Below are 23,426 nucleotides of genomic sequence, written 5' to 3'. Positions count from 1 at the left end.
GGTAAGAAACGCACAGGAGTTGAGAGGGGCTGGGACTCAGAGCAAGGAGCAAAGCCAGACCCCTCCCCCGCTTCCCTCCTCTACCACCTTCCTGGGCTAGTAGCGGGGCCCTCGGCACCCAAGAGCAGGGGCAAAGGGTGGCATCTTAGCTCCCCGCCCAGAAAAGCACAGGACCCACCAAACTAAAATCGGCCATCTTGCCACAGCACCCTTAAAGATCAACATCAACAAAAATGCTCTTGTCTTTTATATTAAGTGAAATATAAAATACTTCATCTGTATTAATATTAACACAATAGGAATCATAAAAGTATAAAATACTGAATCTCTAGTGTAAGTACAGTTTACTGTGTCCTTTTCATTTGTCTTTCCTATACATCTGTACCCAAGAGTCCAGAAAAGAAACTGAAAAAGAATTATAGAGGCATTAACCTACTGGCATTTAGGTTAATGCTAGCTTGTGACTTGATTTGCCAGTCCCCACTGCCCAGAAATGCCCTGCATAATACTATAGCTAATAGATAAGGTGTCCGTAGATGGCGCTTAAGAATACATAGCATAGTTCTTGGGTTTTGTCTAGGGGTGCTGATGATGGAATTTGGGTTATTTCTACTTCAAGCCAGGGGGTGCTGCCACACCCCCAGTACCCCTAGTTCCAGCACCACCGGTTTGGTCAGTGAGCGAGCTGCAGACGGCTTCTTTTGTGTAGCACTTTACGTAAGCTGTTAACGAACTCTGTTCCAGCATACCCTATGTTCCAGCTACCTGAAACATCGCACGGTACACACTCTGGGGCGAGGTGGGGAATTGTTCTGGAAAGTCTGGGATACATCACACAAGCAGTTTTAAAGATACGGAATTTGAAGGAAAAAAAATCCACACAACAACACAATGCACTAATCTGCCCACGCAATTCTCCCCATGAGCAGGGATGAGAAAGCACAGACCAGACGTTAGTCAAATCCAGTAGTGCATTACAGAGAGGAGAGCAGTCCAGGACACTATACAGAATAGAAAAGGGACCCAGCCAATTACCTGTCAAAAGTTTCTCTCTCACACATCTCCAAAAACCGATTCACCCATAAACTTCAAACTCTGCTCCTCAGGAGTCCTTAATGAGTCGTAGTGCCTTTCACAGACGGGAGCAGCACGAAGGAATTACAGAGTTGTTTAAAGACGTCACATACACACCTCAGACCACCACACGTACTATAGGCACTAGGGCACTCCTTCCAGGTGGGTCACAAGCAAACAATACCAATTTCACAGCGTTCAGACCAGAATGGACCGTCCATTATGATTACTTCATCCGACCTCCTACAGACAGAATTTCACCCAGGGATTCCTGCTTCCAGCTCACATGCTTTAGTTCAACCACCAGCTGCTATCGGGGCCAGGGTTGGGGAAGAAGAGGTGGCATTCTTCCAATCTCTGCCCACACAATAAGCTCCGCCCCGGGGGGTACCAAGGCGAGACACTGTGCACAGTAGATCGTGGAGCTGTTCAAAATACAGTCACGCTGTCACTGGGCTTCTGGAACCTGGCTCCTCTTAGTGTGGCTTGACCATGTCCATGGGGTCTGCTAGGTCCAGCTCCTCCTTGTCCACAGCGGGTGGGAAATTAAGTGAATTAATTCATCCAGACACCAATGTGAGATGTCGCCCCCAGCCAAGGGCACAGGTCTGCGACCCGCCCTCTCCTTTCTCCCACAAGCAACAAAATAGTTAACAACATTGGCATTTCAGTCACTGCCTGTGGGCATCTGGGATGCATGGAGCAGTTCACACCACCGAGCTATCTCTCCGACCTCTCTGCATGGGAAACACTAGTCACATTGAAGTTTTGAGGTGTGCTTGGCAACTGTAACAGCTAGAGACTCTGTTTTAACATGCAAGATGAGATTCAGAGAACAAGGAAGTAGCCTCAAAGTGGGAATGGCATGGCACATGGGTGCATGCCAGCTGTTTGCAATCCCTGATCAGCACAATACCTTCCCAGGTGGCCTCACAAGGAAGGTGTCAGACTGGACCTCTCCCGGTACCCTGCACGAGTGTCATTTGGGGTAGAACAATTGCCCCAAGCTACCCTCAAAAGCCTCTCAGAGGGAGGAGTATAACCACTTAAGAGCAATTACATCAGGGGTGGGCAAACTTTTTGGCCCGACGGCCACATCTGGGTATGGAAATTGTATGGCAGGTGATGAATGCTCATGAAATTGGGGTTGGGGTGTGGGAGGGGATGAGGGCTCCAGCTGGGGGTGTGGGCTCTGGGGTGGGGCCAGAAATGAGGAATTCAGGGTGTGGGAGGGGGCTCTGGGCTGGGGCGGGGGGGGTGAGGGTTCCGGCTGGGGGTGCGGGCTCTGGGGATGAGGGTTTTGGGATTCAGGAGGGTGCTCCAGGCTGGGACCAAGGGGTTCAGAGGGCAGGAGTGGGATCAGGGCTGGGGCAGGGGGTGGGGGCACAGGAGGTGGTCAGGGGTGCAGGCTCTGGGCGGTGCTTACCTCAAGTAGCTCCTGGAAGCAATGGCATGTCCCCTCTCTGGCTCCTATGTGGAGGTGCAGCCAGGTGGCTCTGCACGCTGCCGTCTGCAGGCACCACCCCTGCAGCACCCATTGGCCATGGCTCCCAGTCAGTGGGACTGGCGCTTGGGGCCGGGGCAGTGTGCGGAGCCCCTACACATAGGAGCCGGAGGAGGGACACGTCGCTGTTTCTGGGAGCCATGCAGAGCCATGGCACGCATGGAGCAGGGCAAGCCCCCACCCCGCTCCCTGGCAGGAACGCGAGGGCCAGATTAAAACATCTGATGGGCCAGATGAGGCCCGCAGGCCATAGTTTGCCCACCCCTGAACTACATCCATTCCAGCAAGGGTCTACAGCTGATTAGGGGCTATCACAATACACATAATAAATGCCCAGTCAGAACGGGACCTCCTATGAATGGGGTTCAAATCCATCCCTGCCCAAAAAGTTTGCAAGGTAAATGTGAGACAAGCTGCAACCAGTGTGACCGAAGGAGCCAAGAGGGAAGAGAGGGTTAGAGTCAGGGAAATCAAATAGCGCGGCTCCATAGGCAGGATCGTGCAGCCTCCCTGGCTGGTGACTTCCTGTAGGGGTCACAGCAAAGGATGGATTCGGAAGAGGGGAGCTGCCTTTCGATCTACGTGTGGTTTCCACTCACATGGGGCAGCACGGACGCAACCGCAAAAGGAGACGCTAACAGATGGGCAGAGGGTGGCTGCAGCGAGCAGGACCCAGGAGGGGCAAGCTGCTAAGAGACAAGAGTGGATCACAGGGTAGGGTGGAGCTGTGAAAGCTCTCAAAGGGGAGGACAAGCTGCTTGGACCTGATCCGGGGAGCCAGCAGAGGGGTTCAAAGAGAGGAGTGGCAGGATGGGAGCAACGGGAAGCAGGGGCTCACCAACCCCTGGATCGAAGGCAGCTGGGAGGAGGATTGAGAAACGGGCAGTGCAGAAACTTGCTCTTCATCCATCATGAGATCGACCAGGGCAGCATCTGCACCCTACCTGGGTCTGAAATGTGAGTGACTGGGGGTGAGAAAGTCTGAGGGGGGCCTGGAAATATTGGGGGGCTGATCTAAGTTCCCACCCCTGCACACTGTTCTTAAGGGAGTTGTTCTGCAGGCTCAGAAGCGGAGGAGCTGGAGCAGCCGCAGTGGCACCCGGGATCAGGTAGGAACTGGGGTGATCAGGAGCAGCTACACCTAGTGAGAGGGGCATGAACTGCCAGCACCCCCTTTCCCCAGCTTGAAGCCAGCTCCCTCCCCCAACCCCTCTGAATCTCAGCAGCTCCCCATGCAGAGCACCTGCCCTGCTGTCCCTGACTCCACCCACTCCCCTGCCTTCCCCAAACACCTGCACTGCCCCCCGCTCCTCATGCACAGCACCCCACGCTGACTCCCCCCCCCCACTTCCTCTCCTACCGCCCATGCTTAGGGTGCACCTCCCACCCCATGCAAAGCGAGTTTCTGCCCCCTCTGTCCCACCCCAGCCTCCTCAATCCCTCTCTCCGCAGGGTTAATAGCCAAGGTGACTGTGGCCGTCAAGGGATGGGGTCTTGACCAGAGACCTAGCATAGCTTCCTTCCAGACAGCTGGCACTTTGCCCCCTTCCCTCCCCTCAGGAGCAGGAAAGTGTTGGATAATTACTGTGGTGCCCAGCGTACCACATCTCGGAGACAAGCGCTGTAGGCCCTTCAGCAGCTAGGCCTTGTAGGTGCTAGCCCTGGTGGGGGCCCAACAGCCACTCAGACCCACGGCTCAGGAAAAGGGAATGGGGTCAGGGCTGGCAGCAAAGGGTGCAAATACCCTAGGTACAGAGGTTTAAACAGTTACAGTTCCCAGTGAGGGCTAGCGGTTGCTGTTTGGCCCTGGGGCAGTCCAGGCGAGAGTCAGGGTCCTTCAGGGCTCGTGCCTGGCACACCCTCTCCAGCGCAGTCTCTGTTAAAGCCAATAGGAGCTTTCAGGTTTCCAGGCCAGGCTCCGTTAGTGTCTCTCACTGAGCCCTTCTGCACTGGCTCCCCCGTCCAGCTACTGCTGCTCCGCCATCAACCTGCCCCCAGCTGTAATGTCCAACCAGCAGCTTGTTCCACAGGGGGCTCTGTCCACAGTTCCTGGAGCTTCTCTGCAGCTCCCTGTGACCATATGGTTCCCAGTCCCTGGCTCTGACCCTTCCCAAGCTGGGGAAGGGGGATGTGCAGTGGGGAGAGGCCCATAGGAGCAGTAGACCCCTGCTCTGCAGATCCCTCACAGTGGTTAGACCCTCAGGAGTTCCCCCTTGAGGGTGGGTGGAGCGGTGGCACTGCCCTCCCGGCCGTGCCTAGTGGAAGAGCTCTCCCCTTTCAGGATACACAGGGAGGCGAGGGATTCCGCACAGCCCAGGTCGCACCCTCACTACACTGGCATCAGCTGGGCACGCACAGTTCAGCCCCACTTACTCTCATGCTGAGCTACCCAAAACCACACCCACGATCCACCCCACATGTGCAGCCTGGGACTTCCGTAGGCTCGGAACCTGGCCAAATCCACCAGAAACACCCCAGGGCCCATCTTTGCCCTGCCAATTACACTTCCTACCTACAGCCACTGCAGGGCTGGAGCAGTTAAGAAGATGGCCCCAAGAATTTCCTTCCAACAGGGAAAGGACTTTTTCCCCTACTCAAACAGCTGAACCGCTCTGAACCCCCGAGGGTTGGAGACCAGGCCTGGGAAGTGTCAGCCTGAAAGCAGGTTAGCGGTTGTGGCTGCTGCTGTCACTATGTCACTGGAGTGGAGAGAGGGGAGCAGAGAAATGAATGGAGGGATGCTGGAGGTCAGCATTAAAATGCCATCGAGAAGGGGCAAATTTGGCTCCAGTGACACTGGCCTGTGAACATGAAGGGCCTGATTTATAAAGGTATGTAGGTGCCTAGAGATGCAGATAGGCGAACATCACAGTAGGTTCCAATATCCACCTCTAACCATCTACCCCAAAGAGCCGGCAGTGGCCAAGCAGCTGCTAATCCTGAGCTCTACGGAGCTCATTTAAACAAAGGGTCTCCAAACACTGTCACAAGTCACATGTGGTCATCCCCATTGTCCAGGTGCAGCCAATCCTTTGGGAAGTTCCTAGAGAGCGAGAAAGCCATATTAAGTATGTGTCCTATTGTAATACACACAGCACATGTCAGTGCAAACAAGAGAATCCATAGCAGAAGAGGGGAAATTCATTTCCTGACTGGATTGGAGTTTAGAGCTGGAAAATGTCCCTGGTTTACTTCCATTAGCAATAATCTACTGTGTGCTCCTGGAATTGTCAGAGCTTATTCTTACCAGCCACATTCCCAGTGCAAACACTGACACCAATGGAAAGGATCAGCTCTGGCGAAGCTGTTTCAGTGGAATCATCGGGAATGGCTACAGTAACAAACCAATGTTCAAAATATTTGCCTTACAAGGCACATTCCCGAGGCAGCAATGTGGGGGGGGAGAGACCCAGAAACAGTGAGACAGAAATCACACACCAACCCACTGAGGTCATTTAAAGCCTCCAGCAGGGGGATTTAGCCAAGGCTTGAAGCAGTTCTCCGTGACGCTTTGTCACAGGAGTGTAGGTACAAACAAACAGGAGCTCAGACAAAGGGAGTCAACACACATTTTATTAGTAAAAAGTTAATCGGCTTAAAGTGTGCGACTAAATAAGCAAAGCTTACATTAAAGTGGCCTGCCAAGAAAGGACTCCATGGAAAGAAAGTTCTAGGAAATACAATATAGTCTCTATGTTCCTTTGTAATCCAGCACTATAAATATTCATGATTCTGGGTTAATGGGGTACCCAGCTCTCTGCCACCACAATAGTTTTTTGTTTATTCTCAGGACCATGAACTTTGGAACCATGAACCTAAATTTGAGGCCTTTGCATTCGTGCATGTTACCAAACCCAGGGAGGGGGCTGGAGCGGAGACAAAGCAAGGAGCACGTCATGGAAGAGTAACAAAGGTCTGCTTGCCTGTTTTTAAAAAACAGTAATAAGGGCCTTTGGATGCACAGACCTTCCCGCATGTCTGCATCACAACTGCCCAGAGCAGCCTGGGAGAGCGCACTGGTTCCACAACCTACCCACCCCTCTCCTGCACTGCCTCAGAAACCAGGTAGATTCCAGCCTTTCACTCATTCACTGGGCAGGGAGCAGAAGAGGCTTCAAGCGAGAAGCAGCCACCTTCATTATATAACAGCACTACAGAGCAGAGAATGGGGCATCCCCCTCACAAGCCTCTGCAAAGTGAAGGTCAGAAACAGCTAAGCATAACCCCTCGGCCTACCACCCAGCCTGCACCACTTGTGCATTGATTAGGCAGAGGCATGATTAGGCAGTGGTCTGAGCACAGGTCTGGTAGGCAGGATTTCCCCTGAGTTCTAACTGTAGTGTTCACTACCATCCTTGCAGAAGTCACATATGTTAAGAGGTGCTGAAACCCTGCAGCCAGCCCTGGCTTCAACTGGGTCTTAGGACATGCTTCCTCAGCACCGCCCAATGCCCCCAGGGGATCAAGAGTATTGCCATGTTTGACATTGTTCTGAAGCCCCCAGCTCCCAGAGTCAGGTGATTACGTGAGAATTTCTGCTTTCGTTTTCTTTAGCAGTATTTTGTTGTCCTCACAGCTGGGGGAAGAAAAAGCTGAACAATATGAATCCTAGAGGTTCGGAAATGCAAATAAAAAAAATCAACACACTGTTGTTTTTTAAATTTTGTGATTTGAGACACTCTGTTTCCATGGGCCTGGCTCATCACCTTTGAACCCTCAAGGCTTGGATCACAAGCGCTGAATAAATAAGGCCTAGACTATACAAAGAGACCGATACACATAAGTCAGGCTGTGCAGGATAGCATTTCCTCACCTTGACCCACCATGATAACAGGAGTCAAGGTCAATAAAGCACTCAGAAGGCAACAAGCACTGAGATTTGCCTGGAACAGCTTCCCTGATTGCTCTGTGCAAAAGAACAGGCCCTTTCCTCATTCAAATCACCCTTCAAAACTCCCTTCTCGCACCCAGCTATCAGCTCCAGCCCTCCATTATAACAACTTATTCCTTCGGCTTTCTGATTACTGCCTGCACTCCTGAACTGCCCATCACCACTGCATCTGGGTGCTCAGACAGCCATTTGGCTGGGACGGGAGAGCACAGCTCCTTATTCTGCCCTTCTGGACAGCTCTGTCTCCAAGCAAAGCTTGTCCCTACATGTCCCTTAGGAAGAAGGGAGGCTCACAACAGCCCCTAGCAGTGGTCTGATGCCAGCTTAGCCACGCTGCTGGCAGAAGCTCTTTCTAAAACAAAACCCATGGAGTGAGAAAGCTCTGCCCCAGCTCCTGACCCCCAATACATGAGCTCAGCTGGAGCATCCTGGCTGAACGAAGCTGCAGTTTCTGGAGTGCAGACTGAGACGTCTCCCTGAGTTGCCCTCCAGGACACACACGTCCTCACGGTGGCATCAGCAGCAGCTCCGTAACTACCGCTGTGCTGAAACGTGCACTTCCAGCAGGACCAAAACCCCTTGTACACACACTAAGGGCTGAATTTGCTCTCCAAATCCGGTGCAATAGCACTGCAGGGGACAGTTACGTTTTCCGTGTGCGGTCAGGTTAATTACTAGCTTGGTGCAAAGTAGACATTTTCCCATGATCCCTTTGGGAAATTTGGCCCGAGAGTCTCTCACAAGTGAGTCCCTCTTGTGTAAACCAAATCGTAGTCCCCAAGCTCCGACAACATCTCAGGGACAGGCCACTGTCACCCTTAATCAGAACACATCTATGCAAGGAGAAATCAACAAGACAGCCCAGACCAACCAGCTATTTCCATTCTCCTTTGCTGCCTTCTGGCCTCAGTAACCTGCCCGCTCTCCCTCCCTGGCTCCTGCCTACAGCCCAGGAAAGCTCCTAACCCTATCATGTTCTATGACCACCCCACAACCGTAGAAACATAGGGCTGGAAGGGACCTTCAGAGATCACCTAGTCCATCCCCCATGCTGAGCAAGTAAACCTAGACCATCCGTGCAGGTGTTTGTCCAACCTTCTTCAAAAACCTCCACTGATGGGGATTCCACAGCCTGCCTTGATCATCTGTTCTAGTGCTGACCTACTCTTAGGAAGGTAGGTTGTGAATTGAAGGCACAATAGTAATTCTGGTTAATTTCCCAGTCTATAGCTATCTACCTGAGAAACAGACATTTGACAATCAGCGGACTCTTCAACCTGGCAGGCAAAGGCTGGAAGTTGAAGGTAGATCATCCCCCATTTCATTTTAGTAACAAATGGGAGAAAAACCCCAAAACTGCGGCATGGGGCTGAGTGAAGGAGGCATGGGCGTGGCTGGGGGTTGGACTTGGGGAACTAATACAGGATAGCTTGTGCAGTGGGGCCAGAGAATGCAGGCAGAGTCCTGCTGACCAGGTGGGGGAAAAAGTCCGCCACGGAGATGAATGCTTTTCGGAAGAGCGAAGAGTATAAACACAGCAAACGTTTTGCAGCATCAACTGAAGAGGGTGCTACCCAGACACTGCTATAATCACGTCACCATACAGAATGGAAAAATCTGTGTGCACTGGTCCCAGTGTTAGAACCTTCAAAGGACAGACAGGACTTTAGGAAATTCTGATGCTTAGGTCACCAGGAGCCAGCAATACCCCCAGCACATCCTGCAATGTCTCGTCACTTCAATACAGCAAGGAAGGGACTATAGTGCACAAGGCTGCAAAACCAAAATCAGTCGTATCTAACCAAGCATGATGGGAACTCACTTCCCCCTATTAAAAGAGGTTACTTACTAAGCTACTGAATCTTTCCTAAGTCATATTTAGATGCCCACAAAAATGAACGGCAGGCAGCAGGTCACAGTGGTGGCGTGGGTGGGAAATGCTATCCGAAGAGTGCATGCTTTCCAATCACATCAAAGGTTAGACATTACAGGCATTCGCTTCTCACAGCTAACCAACACCATGCGTGCCCTGTCTGAATGGTCAACTGCAGGTCCAAGTGTCACGGAACAAAATCTCCTCCTAACACGAACAATACAGCAATAAAAGGCCTACCTTCAGTTCCACAGACCACCCCAGTGGGGAGCTCACCAGAGATTTGCCTCTGCTCTCCTAGACTGGATAGAGCCGAGGGCAGAAAAATCACAATCATTGACACTGTTTGTATTGTGGTAGCGCCTAAGAGCCGCATCACAGGCTGCTCAGTGCAAGACACTGTACCGACAGCTCAAAGACAGTCCCTGTCCCTGGAGACGAGCTCTGCACTTATGGAAAGATTATTGCAGCGCTGTCACTAGAACTGATCAGTGATGGTCAGTCACGACCTATAAGAAAATAGTGCTTAGCATTCATTTATGAAACTAAACGTTTCTTGTTAAAAACTATTTTCTTCCTAGTGGACCTGGCTACAGATATAAAAATATGACCCACTTATTAAAAGAGAGATCTTGGCATTTTGCTTTTGTATTGAAACCACACATTGTATTTTTCTTTTTTCAATAAATAAGGAAGCCCTGTTAAAAGCAAAATTTACTCATCTGCACCACAAAAACTACTTCAATATTAAAAGCTAAATGAATTTTTAAAATCCAATGTACTTTTCACCACTGATGTATGTTTGCTTCCTTTGCAGATTTCACTCTGCTTGGACAATGGGATTGTCTTCACTGCACCATTTAGCTCGAGTTCGTACGTTCGAGTTCTTGCCCGCTCACATGAGAGCGGCCACACAGAGCAGTTGGATGAGCAGAGATTGGATTAGCAGCTGAGCTGGAAATCAAGTTGTTGCACCCACACTGCATTAACTTAGCTGGAGTGTCAGCAGCGACACCTCCCAGACAGGCCATCTAGCTCAAGTTTAAAGCACCACTTAACCTGAGCCAGAGATTTGCACATGTGGGCAGGAATCGAGTGAGCAGCAAAACTTGAGGTATACCTCAAGCTAACAATGCGGCGAAGACAAGCCCAATGAAACTGGTCAGTTTCACTTTTCTCAAACAAGCCATGTCAGAGTCTGATTTCCCTGCACTAGCACAAAGCTCGTGGTTTTGGGGTTACAAGCACCAACATTTAAATAAAAAGCATCTTTTTAAAAAAACCCTCTAAATTTGGGGGTTGAACTGCTGCCTGTAAGACACAAAAACCAAGGGAAGAATTATAACTGACTGGAAAACAGAACGTCCACCCAGCGGGAAAGGTTGACAGGTGGAAATTTGGAATGAAAAGTTGAAATGTTCAAGTTTTTCGCAGAATGGGAATTCCAACATATTTTGATTCAGAAACTCTGAAACATTTTGACAAGGTACAAACATATAAACCTATTAAAATATTATCCTCCGAGTCAAAAGAAAACACTGACATTATCAAAATGAAACATGACCAAATGATTTGTTTTGACACTTCTGTCAAATTGTTGAAACAGAGACGCTCCCGCAAAGCATTTCAACCAAACCACATCGTCTGACAGCAACTGTTCCAAAATGTTTCAACCAGCTCTAGTTAAGGCCACGTCAACTCTCCGGGGACGACAGTGGCATAGCTACGGTGCCGTAGCTAGACTGGCATAACCACATAGTATAGACACAGACTACAGTGATGGGAAGGGTATTTCTGTCACTGTATGAACCATCTCCCCGAGCAACAGTAACTAGGTTAATGATGCTTCCAACAACCTTGCTGTGTCTATGCCGGGGCCGAGGTTGGCATAGCTCTGTCACTTAGCGGTGTGGGTTTTTCAGATCTCTTCAGCCTATCCAAGCTTAAGAATTTATTTACCCTTAGCACCACCTTTACTTGAGCACTACCACACCATGGCCTGGTGGGCATGCTTGCATCCGCCCTAATTACATCCCTCAGTGAGAATGAGGAGCACTGCTTTACAATTGCATCTAGCAATCAATACAATAATAGAGCACCGGACAGGTGGATCATAGACTCAAAACTTTAAGGCCAGAAGGGACTATCGTGATCATCTAGTCTGATCTCCTGCACATTGCAGGCCACAGAACCTCACCCACCCACTCCTGTCATGGACCCCTAACCTCTGGCTGAGTTACTAAAGTCCTCAAATCATGATTTAAAGACTTTCAAGTTACAGAGAATCTACTATGTACTCCCAATGGTTTTAGTTGCTTTTAACTTTGCCAAACTTTAACCATTTGGGCTGAAATTTTCCACTCTGGGTGTCTGACTCAGGCTGTTTTCAGTTTGGGTTTTTTGAACATTTAAGATAAAACACTTCAGCTGTTTCTGAGATTGAGCTTAAAGAAAAACACGTGGCCCACATTTTAAAAAATTCTTACAGACGTTTGGGTGAGAAATCAGTGCCCCCATGGTTTGGAGCAAGGGCTTGGAATTTGCTGGGGGGAAATCACCCTGATGCCAAGAATGTGCCTTTTGCCACCCCTCTGAAAATTTGCCCAAATTACAAATCTTCAAAAAATTAGTTTGCACGCATAGGCCCCGACTTCATGGAGCACCCACAGAAAAAAAAAGTGGATGCTTAGCACCCACTGGGGGGCCCCCATCAATCAGCTCCTCCCACTTTCCCCCAGTGGGCCCCACCGATCAGCTCCTCCTCCTCCCTCCCAGTGCCTCCCACCTGCCACGGATCAGCTGTTCAGCAGCAGGCAGGTGGCACTGGAGGGGAGGGGGTGGAGTGAGGTCGGGGCGCACTGGGGGGGAGTGGGAGGAGCTGATTGGTGGGGCCCACCAGCAGGTGCTAGGCAGAACAGGGAAGAAAGAGGCAGAGCAGGGGTGGGGTCTTGGGGGAAGGGGTGGAGTCAGGGGCAGAGCAGGGCTCGAGCACCCCCAGGGAAATCAGAGCCTGTGTTTGCACATGCTCAGTAGAGGCTTGTTAGAATCTTTGGATAAATAACCCTATCTGCCCCGAACATGCTCCAGGAGCCTGGGGCTGAGCAGGACTTCCCCTGCAATTGTTACTCCTAGCTGCTGTGGGCTGCTAGTCACCAGAACCAAGAGACAGGAGACTTGCCACTACCCTCAGGGCCTCCCCTGCCGGCACCCAGGCCGAGAGAAGGAAGCTGGCTGACTCATGCAGAAGGGACAAGAACTGGACCTATGGGGAGGGGTGGTGGAGGGTAGTAGATTGGGACACGGAGCCTAGAGGGAAGAAGGCTGGCTCTGTAGGGAGATTGAAAGCTAGCAGGGGCAAATGGAAGGAGGAAGACTGGGACTAGCATGGAAAATCTGGGGGTGGAGACTGAGAAAAGACAGAACAGGGCAGAAAGATCCAGGCCTGGGGGAGAACCGAGGAAGACAGGTAATGGTCACACTAAGATGTGTGAATTCTGCAAAGGTAATTCTGAATTCTTCCCAGTACTGCATTAAAAAAAAAAATCATATTGGCTGCTGAGAAATCTGAGCTGGTGGTGGGTCACCGGTACATCTTATTCTGGTGCAGATTTTGACTGGAATAGGATAAAATAAAACATTCAGCAGTCCTTCTCCTCGCTCTCACATTTCTGTTTTCTCCGCAAACAGTTCATTTCCCACGTTGTTATATATTCTGAATTCAGTAACTTTGACCATTTGCATTTTCCTAGGGGCCAAAGTTTATGAGGATTCAAAACGACTTCTGGGGCAAAGTCTTAATGTGATGTTGAGCCGCTGCACATTCGGGAAGCTGCTGCAGACCTCGGTAATAAAAGGCAATTTATATCGGTTAAACAGGAAGAGGCTGTTTTTAGACCATTAAACAACTCTAGGAGTGCCGAGCTTGCCTATAGTAAACATGCCCAAGTAAAAAACAACAAGTCATCAGGATTTCTAAATCAATAACCAATCAACCTCCCAGTCAGCCGCTCCCTGCAGGGGATCTTTCAGCCTTGCAAACGCTGGAGTGGATTAAAATGCTGAACAAGGTATCCTCTCTTCTGCCAGGGAAGCTAAACATTTCTGTAACCTTAACTCAGTCAGAAGCTCAGATAGAAAAGATGACAAAAGCCAAAAAACCTGGTCAACAGGATCAAGCCAATGGCTCATCAGTATCACGGGGCAGAGAGGGCAGATTTCAGCACTAGCCGAAGGCAGCTTGGCTGCAGACTGACCCCTGCAACCCTCAGGATCCAGGGAAGCAAGAGTATTTGGTGTCCCCACAGGGAAAGGATATAGGAATCTACTTACCTGTGGGGAAACCCTGTACTAAGCTATGCAGGACTCCGCATAAGGAATCATACAGCACCCTGAGGAAGAAATCTAACAGACTCTCCAGTGGAGAATGGAATAATGAATCACGGCGCCCTCTTCTGGCTAGGTGCTCCTCTGGGTCCCTGCTTCTCAGGTGGCCAGATCTTCTCCAGCTGGGTCGAGGAGAGGAAAAGGGAGATTAGTAAGGGAGCACATTCATTACAGCAGGTACCCTGCTCCAAAGAGCTAAATGAGACACGGCAAATGAAGCCATGGCATGAAGTAAGTCTACAGTTTGGGTAAGCGAGAACATAGGCATTAATGATGGGAGGGGGGGAAGACCAGAGCCAGCTGGAAAGGGGGTGGGGGAAGGGCACTTTACAAACACAAATTGGGAGTGTGTTCCAGGCTTAGGGAGCAGCAGGGTAGAAGGCACAAAGCAGAGAAGGTAGGAGCAGTAGGTAGGCCAGAGACCTAGGGGCAGTCATGGGGGTGGAGGGAGATGAAAATGAGCATTGAGGTGGACAGACAGGATGTGCCAGCTGAAGATGAACCGCGTTGTGATGGGGTGGTAGGCAGAGAGCTGCTGGGAGAGGATGTAGCTAAACAGTAACAGAGAAAGATCACATTGGCAGCGATATGGCAATATTCTGGACAGACCAGTGCAGGGAGAAAGTTACAGGGGCTAAAGCAAGAGACTACCACGGAGAAGGGTTTAGCAGTGGGGAGAGAGGAACAGATGGACAGGTGTGACAGAGGGGACGTGGCCAAAGGGCAGGAAGAATCAAGGACATGGATTATAGGCCTGGGGGAGAGGGAGCATGGACCTGCCACAGAGAGAGAAAGGGAAACAGAGGAGGTCAGAAAGAAAGATTTACACACAGGCGGTGGGACAATTGTCGGCACTGTCAACTCTGGCACTGTCAACTCTGGTGGTATTTGCAGTTTTTCAAAAAGCCCCAGCTGCTGAAGTCAAGCAATCCCAGGAGAATCTCTGCTTCCATTAAAAAAAAAAACATTTCCAGACTTCATGGTTAGAGAAAAGGTTGAAACCTGACCTCCGTGCTCCCTAACAGCACAGAAGCCCCAAGGTACAATAGGTAATCCTTGACAAAAATTAATCAATTTTTAAACCACTCCGGGGCGGGGGGAGATATTCTGCAAGGGAGGGGCTGACTTGTGAATTTGCAACACTGGCACCACCAATGAGCTGTGCTGATCCCGCATTTAGACATTCAAGCCCACAGCGGGTGCTCAATTCATAAACCCAAATGCAGACTTGGATGGCTCTTTGTCCCCCTCTAGTGGTTAGGCCAGGTAGAGACATTTCTGAGTCTGCTACTGCCTGCAAGCTAACAACCTGGGTCCCTTCGCCCCGGCAATAGAGGGAGATACTTTTAGATCTAGACACACACACACACACCCCACAGCCAGTCCACGCAGATTAAGCCTGCATTCTAATTTAAGCATTATGTCTGAGTACTCGTGCTTGCGATGCCTGTAGGAACCCTGTGTATAGTGAGATTAACCCTTGCCCATTCTTAAACACATGGCTAGAAGGTTGGTGTGACCTAATTTAATTACTTTCCTGCTTCCTGGACCCTTGATGCAATTTTATTCTTGTTGCACTTACAGATTTTCTTCTAATGAATTTCCTATAGCTCCTATTTCATTATGATGTAGTCGGGAGGCAATCAAGAGAAAAGCCCTCAATGTGGTTAATTAACTCACCTTTAAAAAAAAAATTCATGCTGCAGTTCCTAGGCTCCCAGAACTTACATAGATCATTTCAGCCATCAATGAAGGCAGCCACTTCTGGGGGTACAATGTGGCAGCAATTTAACAGTGTACAGCAGCACCACACAATAGGTTAGGACAGGAAGTGAAGTCTAAAATAGCCAAATAATTATGTTCCACTCACTGCAGCCTTAACAGTTGAATTTCAACCTGGGCATTACCCTGTGTGGTGCCGAGTACCCTCAGCTCCGGATTAGCCTCTCGGGGGCGCATGGCCCAGTGTGTGTCAGATGCTCACCAGCTAAGGATGCCATGGTGGCCACAGGGTGCATCGTACAGAACCGGAGAGCTCCAGATAGCTTTGAGACATCTGACCTGGACACATGAGGCAGGTTAGCATCATCGCTGCTTCGCAAATAGGGCAGAGGTGGAAAATGAGAGATCAGCCAATGAGCTGGGAGTAGAAGCCAGGTCTCGGGACTCCCACTCCTCTTGCCTTCACCAATAGAACAGCCTTGCTTTGTCGCCACTCCTCCGCCCCCCTACCTTGTCCCTGTCAGGGAAGCACACCTCTATTGCAAGGGGAGATCCTGAGACGCATGCAGGCTGCAGAGCCTAGCACTGATGCAGATGTTGCTGCGAGACGGAAAAAGCCAGTGTTGGGGCTGGAAGCTCTCGAGTTGTTAAATGCAACAGACTAACCCCTTACCTGCTGTTTCCCCTGGCAGGTTGCAGGAGGGCCTTGTTGGCTGTCTCCCCAGGGTGGTCTGGGAATGAACTGACTATTCACATTGCTTCACTGACCTGCAGCTGAGAGACGGTCACACTGAATGAGGACAGGTGGGTAAAGGCTGCTGGAGACAGTGGACATATGCACAGTAGCGATCTCACTGTTTAGAGTTGGAGATGCAATGCAGTGGAGCTGCAGTCGTGGAAAGGGTTTTAAGGCAGTTTTCTCTGTAAGCTCTATTGGACATTCCCCATCTAATGTCTATGGTTTAAAAAATAATCCTAAACCACCTACTTCTTGCTTGAAATTTAGCATTTGGGATCTTGTGGCATGGAGAACTTTTGTGGGAAAGCTCAAGATCAACTGAGCAAAGGGCTCTAGAGATATGTGCGTGGGGTTTTTCACTTTTTGGAAAGTCTTTTAACTTCCCTGGGAACAGCATGTCAAAACCGACTCAGTCTAAGAGCACCTACCGGTAGCGTGGTTGATTCATTTGTCCTATAGAAGACTTAATTCACTGGACTGTATCTGGACTTCAGGACTTGGTGTGTGGGCAGGAGAGGAATGATTTAGGGCATAAGGCTTATTAAAAGAGGCTGGGTGGTTAATTTTGGAGTTATTACTATGAATACTTAAACCCTTTGCAAGCTCATTGAGGTCTCTGTGGAGGTTATAAACTTCTTGAGATCTGGTTGAGTGTATAAATCTCATAGGTGTGCAGCCTGGTAACTGTAATCCCAGTTTTGGCTGATTGCTAATTTCACAGGGTTGTTACTGTGTCAAATCCTTCAGTCAAACCGGCCTGGGTGAAGGAATTTAGAACCCACACAATGTTTCTGCGAATCTTCTAATTTCCACAAATTAAACGAGGTGCTTCCCAATCCCACAGGTCTAAATCCCACTGTGAAGACTGCAGTGAGTGGAACAGGCTGTGTGGGGCTGTGACACAGGCTAGCTTCTGACCGTGTTGTACATTCCTTGCCAGGGCGCCAGACCTCCTGTGCTCCATCCACAAGGGGCTAAATTTGCTGCACTTAAGCCCTGGGCTGTGATTTCGAGTTATCCAGACATCCCACCCCTTTATTTCATGTCATTACCACTTCCAGGGCGTTAGCAAGTCGCTGTGGAGTGGGCGCTATTCTGCACATGACTGTCAAAGGGCAGCAGCTTGGTCCAATCAAAACCCATTTCCTCTGGAACAAACAGCACAGCTCCTCCATGGAGGCAGAGCCAGGAGCCAGGCAACAGAATCAAATGAAGGGAAACTCAGGCCAAAAATTGGGACATTTCCCTCAAAGTGAAATCAGTCAAGATGTGGCACCATCTCTAAGGGGAAGGGGTTTAATCCCACTACTTGGGGCATTGAAAACGGGACAGAACAAAGTGCTGCAGAAGAGACTGGAGGGAACAATCCTGCTTGGGCCCCACTCAGCTCATGACTCCCTGGGCATCCTTGGGCACCCACTATTCCGTGCCAGGCAACAAGCAGGCTACCTTCCCCCCCACGAGAATATTTCTAGGCTGCCTGGCCGCAGGAACAACCTTGAGAATGTGAGCCGAGAGGAGCCGTTGCAGCGATGCCTGCCTGAGTCTCCAGGGAGCCTGAAACAAACAGAGGTGTGAACTCTCCCCCTCGCCTCAGTTCAGGCCCTATGGACTGATTCTGTGGCCTCGGAAGCAGACATTTCCCCCTAATGTGTCAGAACGCAGCCTCTTGCTGCGGCACTGGCTATTGTCTTGTCTCCTTGCCCTGCTGGGATTTGCCTGCCGCGGCCTTGCACTCTCCATCTTCCCCCCACTGGGGGGGGGGGGTGTCGGTGGGTCCCAGCGCTAGCTCCCTGCACTGCTCCAGGCAGCTGCGAGCAAGAGCTGGAGTGTAGCTTGTGCCCAGCGGGAGCCATTAGCACAGGCTGGCAAGCTGGGCTGCCTGGAGGGGAGTTCAGCAGCTGAGGCCTGGGGAGGGATGAGTGCTGAAGCAAGCGACGAGCTCCAGACTGCTCTGGCACATAGTGGGGGTGGGGGGAGCAGGGGAGGGTTTGGAACTGGGCCATTTCAACAATGCAAGAGCCAGGCCCAACTGTTACATCAATGAATATTTTCTACTATGAGCCAGGGCGCCCTGTGTTTGGGGGTGGAGGGCGGGAGGGAGGGAGAAGGCAAGCTCACCTTTACACAGAGTTTAGTCTCATTGCTCCATGGAGAACAGGGCCTTGCAGACATGTATGCGCCAGCTCCAAGATTCCAGAAGGCTCAGGATTGCCTGGACTGCACTGCTCCAGCACTGCTCTCCTCCTCCCTCGCTGGATCCTGGGCCTACACCACCCCACTTACTCCAGCTATCCCCTTAGCCCCACCTGTGCAACTGCTGTCCCAACTCTCTCTCCTCCAACTCCCACCCCCTCCACACCAAAAACCCTGCCCTCCCCAAGGTTTCCAGTGACATCTTCCCGGCACAGTAGCATTCCTATTTTATGGACCAGGGAGATGAGGGGCAGAGAGGCTAAGGGACCCGCTCAAGGTCACTCAGCATCAGACCCAGGAGTTCTGGTGCCCAAGTCCACGCTGTAACGACATGACACACCGCCACGTTGCTATTACTAACAGAGTGAAAGCAAGCGCTTCAATTCCCTCTGAGGACAGAGTCCCAAAGAAAGGAAATCAATTACTACTTGCAGGACAATAATTCAGCTCATATTTATGCCCTTAGCCCATCCCCTTTCACCGTCGGTCAGCACATGCATATAGCACGTCCCCTCCCATACACTGGCTACACAAGGATAAAAGCTCGGAGTACGCACAGGCAACTGGTCTTCTGAAGACCCTGTTGGATCACACATCATCAGGCAGGCGCAATTTCCTCTCATTCACCATGGACGAGGCACTGGGACAAAGATACAGCACTCCTCATTCAGCTGACAGTCTGTTGACGCTTACACCAGCCTCCAGTTCCAAGGCAGGGAATGACATGAACCCGGTACGCCTGTGGGGCAAAGTGCATCTGCCACCAGCCAGCGAGATAAGCTGTCCCCTGGGGGCCGGCAGCAAAAAATGGTGTGAGAAACATCACTGTACCTGCCACCAGTTAAAGGAGTGGGAGGAAGCAGGACATGAGATAGATCTGTATGGGCAGAGGGGCATGATGCATCTGCTACGTGGCCCTGAATGACAAGGATCCAGATTCAAAGGTCACACACTGGGGCTAGATGAGTCAATGCTTCTCCCCACCTGCAGTTTCTCTGTTGGCAGGAACAGTCTCCCAGGCCCCCTGCTGGAAGGAAAGATACATGCTTACCACATCAGGTACTGTGCGGTTAGAAGGATATCGATCCTGTAAACACCTGAGTCTCCATCACATACATAGATTTTTTTTTTAGTGACAAGTTGAAATCAAAATAGGACACACAATCGAAAATAACTGCGCACAGACTTGTGCCAGAATAACTAGAGGTGAATTACAGCCTACTTTGTTATTTTGGTTCCAGTTTGTGTGCAGACAAGTCCTTATGGTTTAAGGCCAAGCATTTCAGAATTGGGTGTCTATTCTGTCTGCAAAGTATCCACAATTTCTCCCAAAACTGTTTAAATGGATAACCTCACTATGATCAGTGCCCAGGCTTGGGCAGTTTAACCAAGTCAGTTAGGACAAACACCATTGGTTTAGGCAGATCTCAAGGTTATACCTTTCCCATCCATACCTGCACAGAGATCTAGCAGGGAACATTTGCTACATTCTCTTTAGAAACCTTAGTGACCCCGCGTAGATCTTGATGAGAACTGTTAAGCATAGCCAATTTTGCAAATTACACTGACAATTCTAACCAAGCAAGGTGATTGTTCAAGACAGCCAGTGGATTCTCTTTCTTGTTAAGACATTACTCTGTTCTCCTGTGCTATAGATAAGTGCTGAAATATTAACTGTAATAGTTCAGAATGCAAGTGCTTATAGTAGCAATAACAGTGGTTATACCTTGGCATTTCAGGCAACCAGATGCTTTGATCCTTGAAACATTAAGTTTGGGGAAGGAATTCCCACCCTTTCCCTAATAGCTTCTCTCCTACCATCAGAGCTCCCCCCCCCCCCCAATGTATTTGTCTACAGAGACACATATATGGCATTCAGCTGGGTATAAGCCCACAACCTTGACTGGTCTAATTAAATAGCATTCCTACTATAGCACTCATCTACAGGTGCCAGAGCACTTCAAAAATGGTGGGTAAGCCCCATTCACGGTATTTCTATCTTGCATGGGCACAGAGGTAAGGGAAAAGACCACTCAACACCAACAGTCTCAAGTCTGGGCATCTACATTTCAGCACCACCTGAAAGTGGCCCAATTTTCTGAAATGCTGAGCCTCCTGCTGAAGGTGAGGGGACTTCCATGGTTTGAAACCCTGTTTCCAGAAAGGACCCTCAATTGTTAACCTTTACAAAATATTTTGCACTCTCTCTCAAATCACTTTACAGATAGTTACAAGTCCGGTAGATAAGTACTGCCGCCAATTTATAGCTGGAGAAATGGACACGTGGACAAGTCTTGACAATACTCCTCAGTAAAACTAAAAAAGAACCACACTGGAGCCTGCAGCAGCAGTAGCACTGCCCTGGGCAGAGGCAGGATGTGCAGGGAAGGAAGCAGTGAAACTAACAGGAATTACATTGGTTTCACTCTGCTGCTGCTGGGGGAAGCTCTGAGCAGAGAGGCATCACACCTGGGGAAAAGATCACCCACAGACCACAGCTACTGGAGAGGTGTGACAAGACCTACCCCAACCCGCCCTTCCCATAGAAGCCTGGAGCCTGTGGAGCAGATAGTGAACTGCCCCACCCCAAAGACTAGTGCATGGAGTGTGGGGTGGAGGGGGGAAGAGGAGAGAAAACCCCTTCCCTGTTCCAGCAGTCAAGAGAGGGCACCCACTTCAAAAGTGTCAGACACCTACTAGTCGAGGGCTGATAGGAAAGATAGTGCTTTCAAACAAGGTTCAGGGTCAGCATCCTGATGGGAATCCAGGCTCACAAAACACTGAAGCATATTAGAAAGCAGAGACACGACAACTTCCATACCCCAATTCTGAAGCTTACACGGGGCAGCCGGGCCAACATGCCCAGAAATGATTTTGGCATCGCCTTGACATGGCTCCTTGTCTCTGTGGGAGGTGTACAATAAGGCCAGGCGAGTATATTTTGGTATTTATACACACGTTCTGTTGTTAGAAACGGACAGAAGTAAGCTCAGAAAACATTTCTTCATTACCATTGGATTCCAGAGTGGAATTTCAGACTCAAGAAAGCCCATAATTAATTTAAATTCCATCACTAAGGCACTTCAGTCAGATCAAATCTCTAACTGCATGGCCTAGCGACCAGAAGAGAATACCACACTTGGCAAAAAACGTATCCTTCAAAAGGAATCGGCCCCAACCCATCAACCTGAATTTCCTATTTTGATCACAATTACAAATGAGGCAGGCGAGTTACTCATAAAATCCATCAGCAGAGTTCTTGCAATCAGTGGATGTAACAAATGCACATCAGATAGAGAGCATAAGGGCTGTACAACTCCCCAGCAGCGTCCGGATGCTTCAGTGCTCCCAGAATACTTGTAGATGCAAACCCAAGCGAGCAGCCTACAGACAGCAAAGCCCCAGATGTTCAAAATGCCCCAAGATGGAGCGAGTCCTGTCCCGCTCCATCACTTGCTGGCTTACTGGACTCACCCCATCTCCTCTAATTAGGGGGGAAGAAGGAGTTTGCAGCCCAGGATGGGGGGAGGCGAACATGGGCTCTCTTGGATTTGAGACCTGCAGTAAGCTTCATTCCTGACTGGCTGCTTCTATTCCCCTCCCCACCCCCCGGACACTCAGCTACAAGATAAACGAGGAACTTTTCATCCAAAGCGGGGTAATGTCGGAGCCGGGAGATGCTGCTTCAATCCGGAAGCAAGATCCCCGCTTTATTCCCTGCCTGGGGAGATCCCAGTCCCTGCTGTCACCTTCCCCAGCTCAGGCTGGGGCGATGCACTGCCCAGAGCCTCGACACGCTTCTCACCCCCCCGCGACACTAACGCGTTCTGCTCCGGGAGCGCAGCCGGAGTTTGGCTCCTTCGCAGCCTCCGGCGCGGTGCAGCTGTTTGCCGCACCTGGAACGGGACAAGCCCCCCGGGGCAGCTGCTAGCTCCAGCCCGGGCCAGGAAGCGCTGGGCAGGGAAGTTCTTGCGAGCGGGGCGGGCAGGCGGATCTGCCCAGCCAGGCGCCAGGTGCCGGCAAACTTGGCCCGGGAGCCCCCCGCACTCTCACCTACCGGCTTTGCAGGGGTCGCGGTACCCCGGCTGCTGCTCCAGGCTCTCCGCCGCCGCCAGCCCCCAGGAGGCGGGCGCGCCGCGGGCAGCCGGCACCCGCAGAAGTAGCAGCAGCAGCAGGGTCCCGAGAGGGGCAGCCCAGCCCATGGCGGCTGCAGAGCGGAGCCCGGGGCGAGCGCGCAGCCCCTGGCCGGCGGGGAGGGCTTGGGGCGGCTGCAGCGGCCGGCGGGCACTGCTCGGAGCTCCCCGCGCCCGCTGCCTCAGCCGGGGGCGATGCTGCTGCGCTTGCAGCTGGGGCAGGGCAGGAGCCGTGCCGGGCTCCCGCCCCCGCCGCGGCCTGGCTGGGCTCGGCCCCCGTCACTCAGGGCAGGGGGAAGCCAATCCGCAAGCACCCGCGCCCCGGCTCCTCCTTCCAGGGGAAGCCCTGCGAGCCCGGGGGGGGGGCGCCGGCGGGGCAGAGTTGGGGGCGGGGGGCGCTGCGGGCTCAAGGTTCCTTCGCCTCCTCCGAGCTGCTGCTGCTGCGAAGCAGAAAGGGGCAAAGAGCCGGGCCCACGAGCGCACCTGGGCTCCCCCAGCCCGCAGCCCCACCTGCGCGCCTGCCCCCCCGGGGCTAGACCGGGAGCCCAGACCTGCCCGCAGCGCTGGGGGAGATCCCTGGCTTCCCCATCGCCCGGAGCAGACCTAGCCCGCGGCGCTGCAGCAGCCGCTACCCTGTTCTCCCAGCCCTACCGACCGTCTACCCTGAGAGAAGCTGCTTCCATACAGAAATGCCTCCCCGCGCCTCTGACCACACACTCCTAGCTGTCACCTACCAGCCCACACTGGAACTCATACAGTATCAAACAACTACAAGCCATACTTCATAGGGTCCCCCCCCGCCACAAACATTTTTCTTGAACCCCCTCTTCTGGCCTTCAAACAACCCCTCCCACCCCCGCCTTCCCAAGCTCATCATCAGAAGCAAACTCCCTGCAGATCAGGACACACCC

The 23,426-nt window shown here is 51.2% G+C and overlaps 1 protein-coding gene across 2 annotated transcripts in view; it reads right to left on the bottom strand.

Moving 5' to 3' along the window:
* TLL2 (tolloid like 2) overlaps positions 1–22,680 on the bottom strand; it is a 173,278-nt gene extending 150,598 nt beyond the window's left edge. For both annotated transcript variants that reach the window (XM_037905507.2, XM_043552254.1), the window contains exon 1: positions 22,440–22,680. In XM_037905507.2, the coding sequence (XP_037761435.2) occupies positions 22,440–22,584 (145 nt within the window). In that variant the 5' untranslated portion in view covers positions 22,585–22,680. The remainder of the gene's footprint in view (positions 1–22,439) is intronic.
* Positions 22,681–23,426: the final 746 nt, after the last annotated feature.

The sequence above is a fragment of the Chelonia mydas genome, chromosome 7 (assembly GCF_015237465.2).
Source record: "Chelonia mydas isolate rCheMyd1 chromosome 7, rCheMyd1.pri.v2, whole genome shotgun sequence".
Classification (NCBI taxonomy): Eukaryota; Metazoa; Chordata; order Testudines; family Cheloniidae; genus Chelonia; species Chelonia mydas.
Note: the sequence above shows the minus strand (reverse complement) of the source record. Positions and strands in the feature narration are given on the sequence as shown.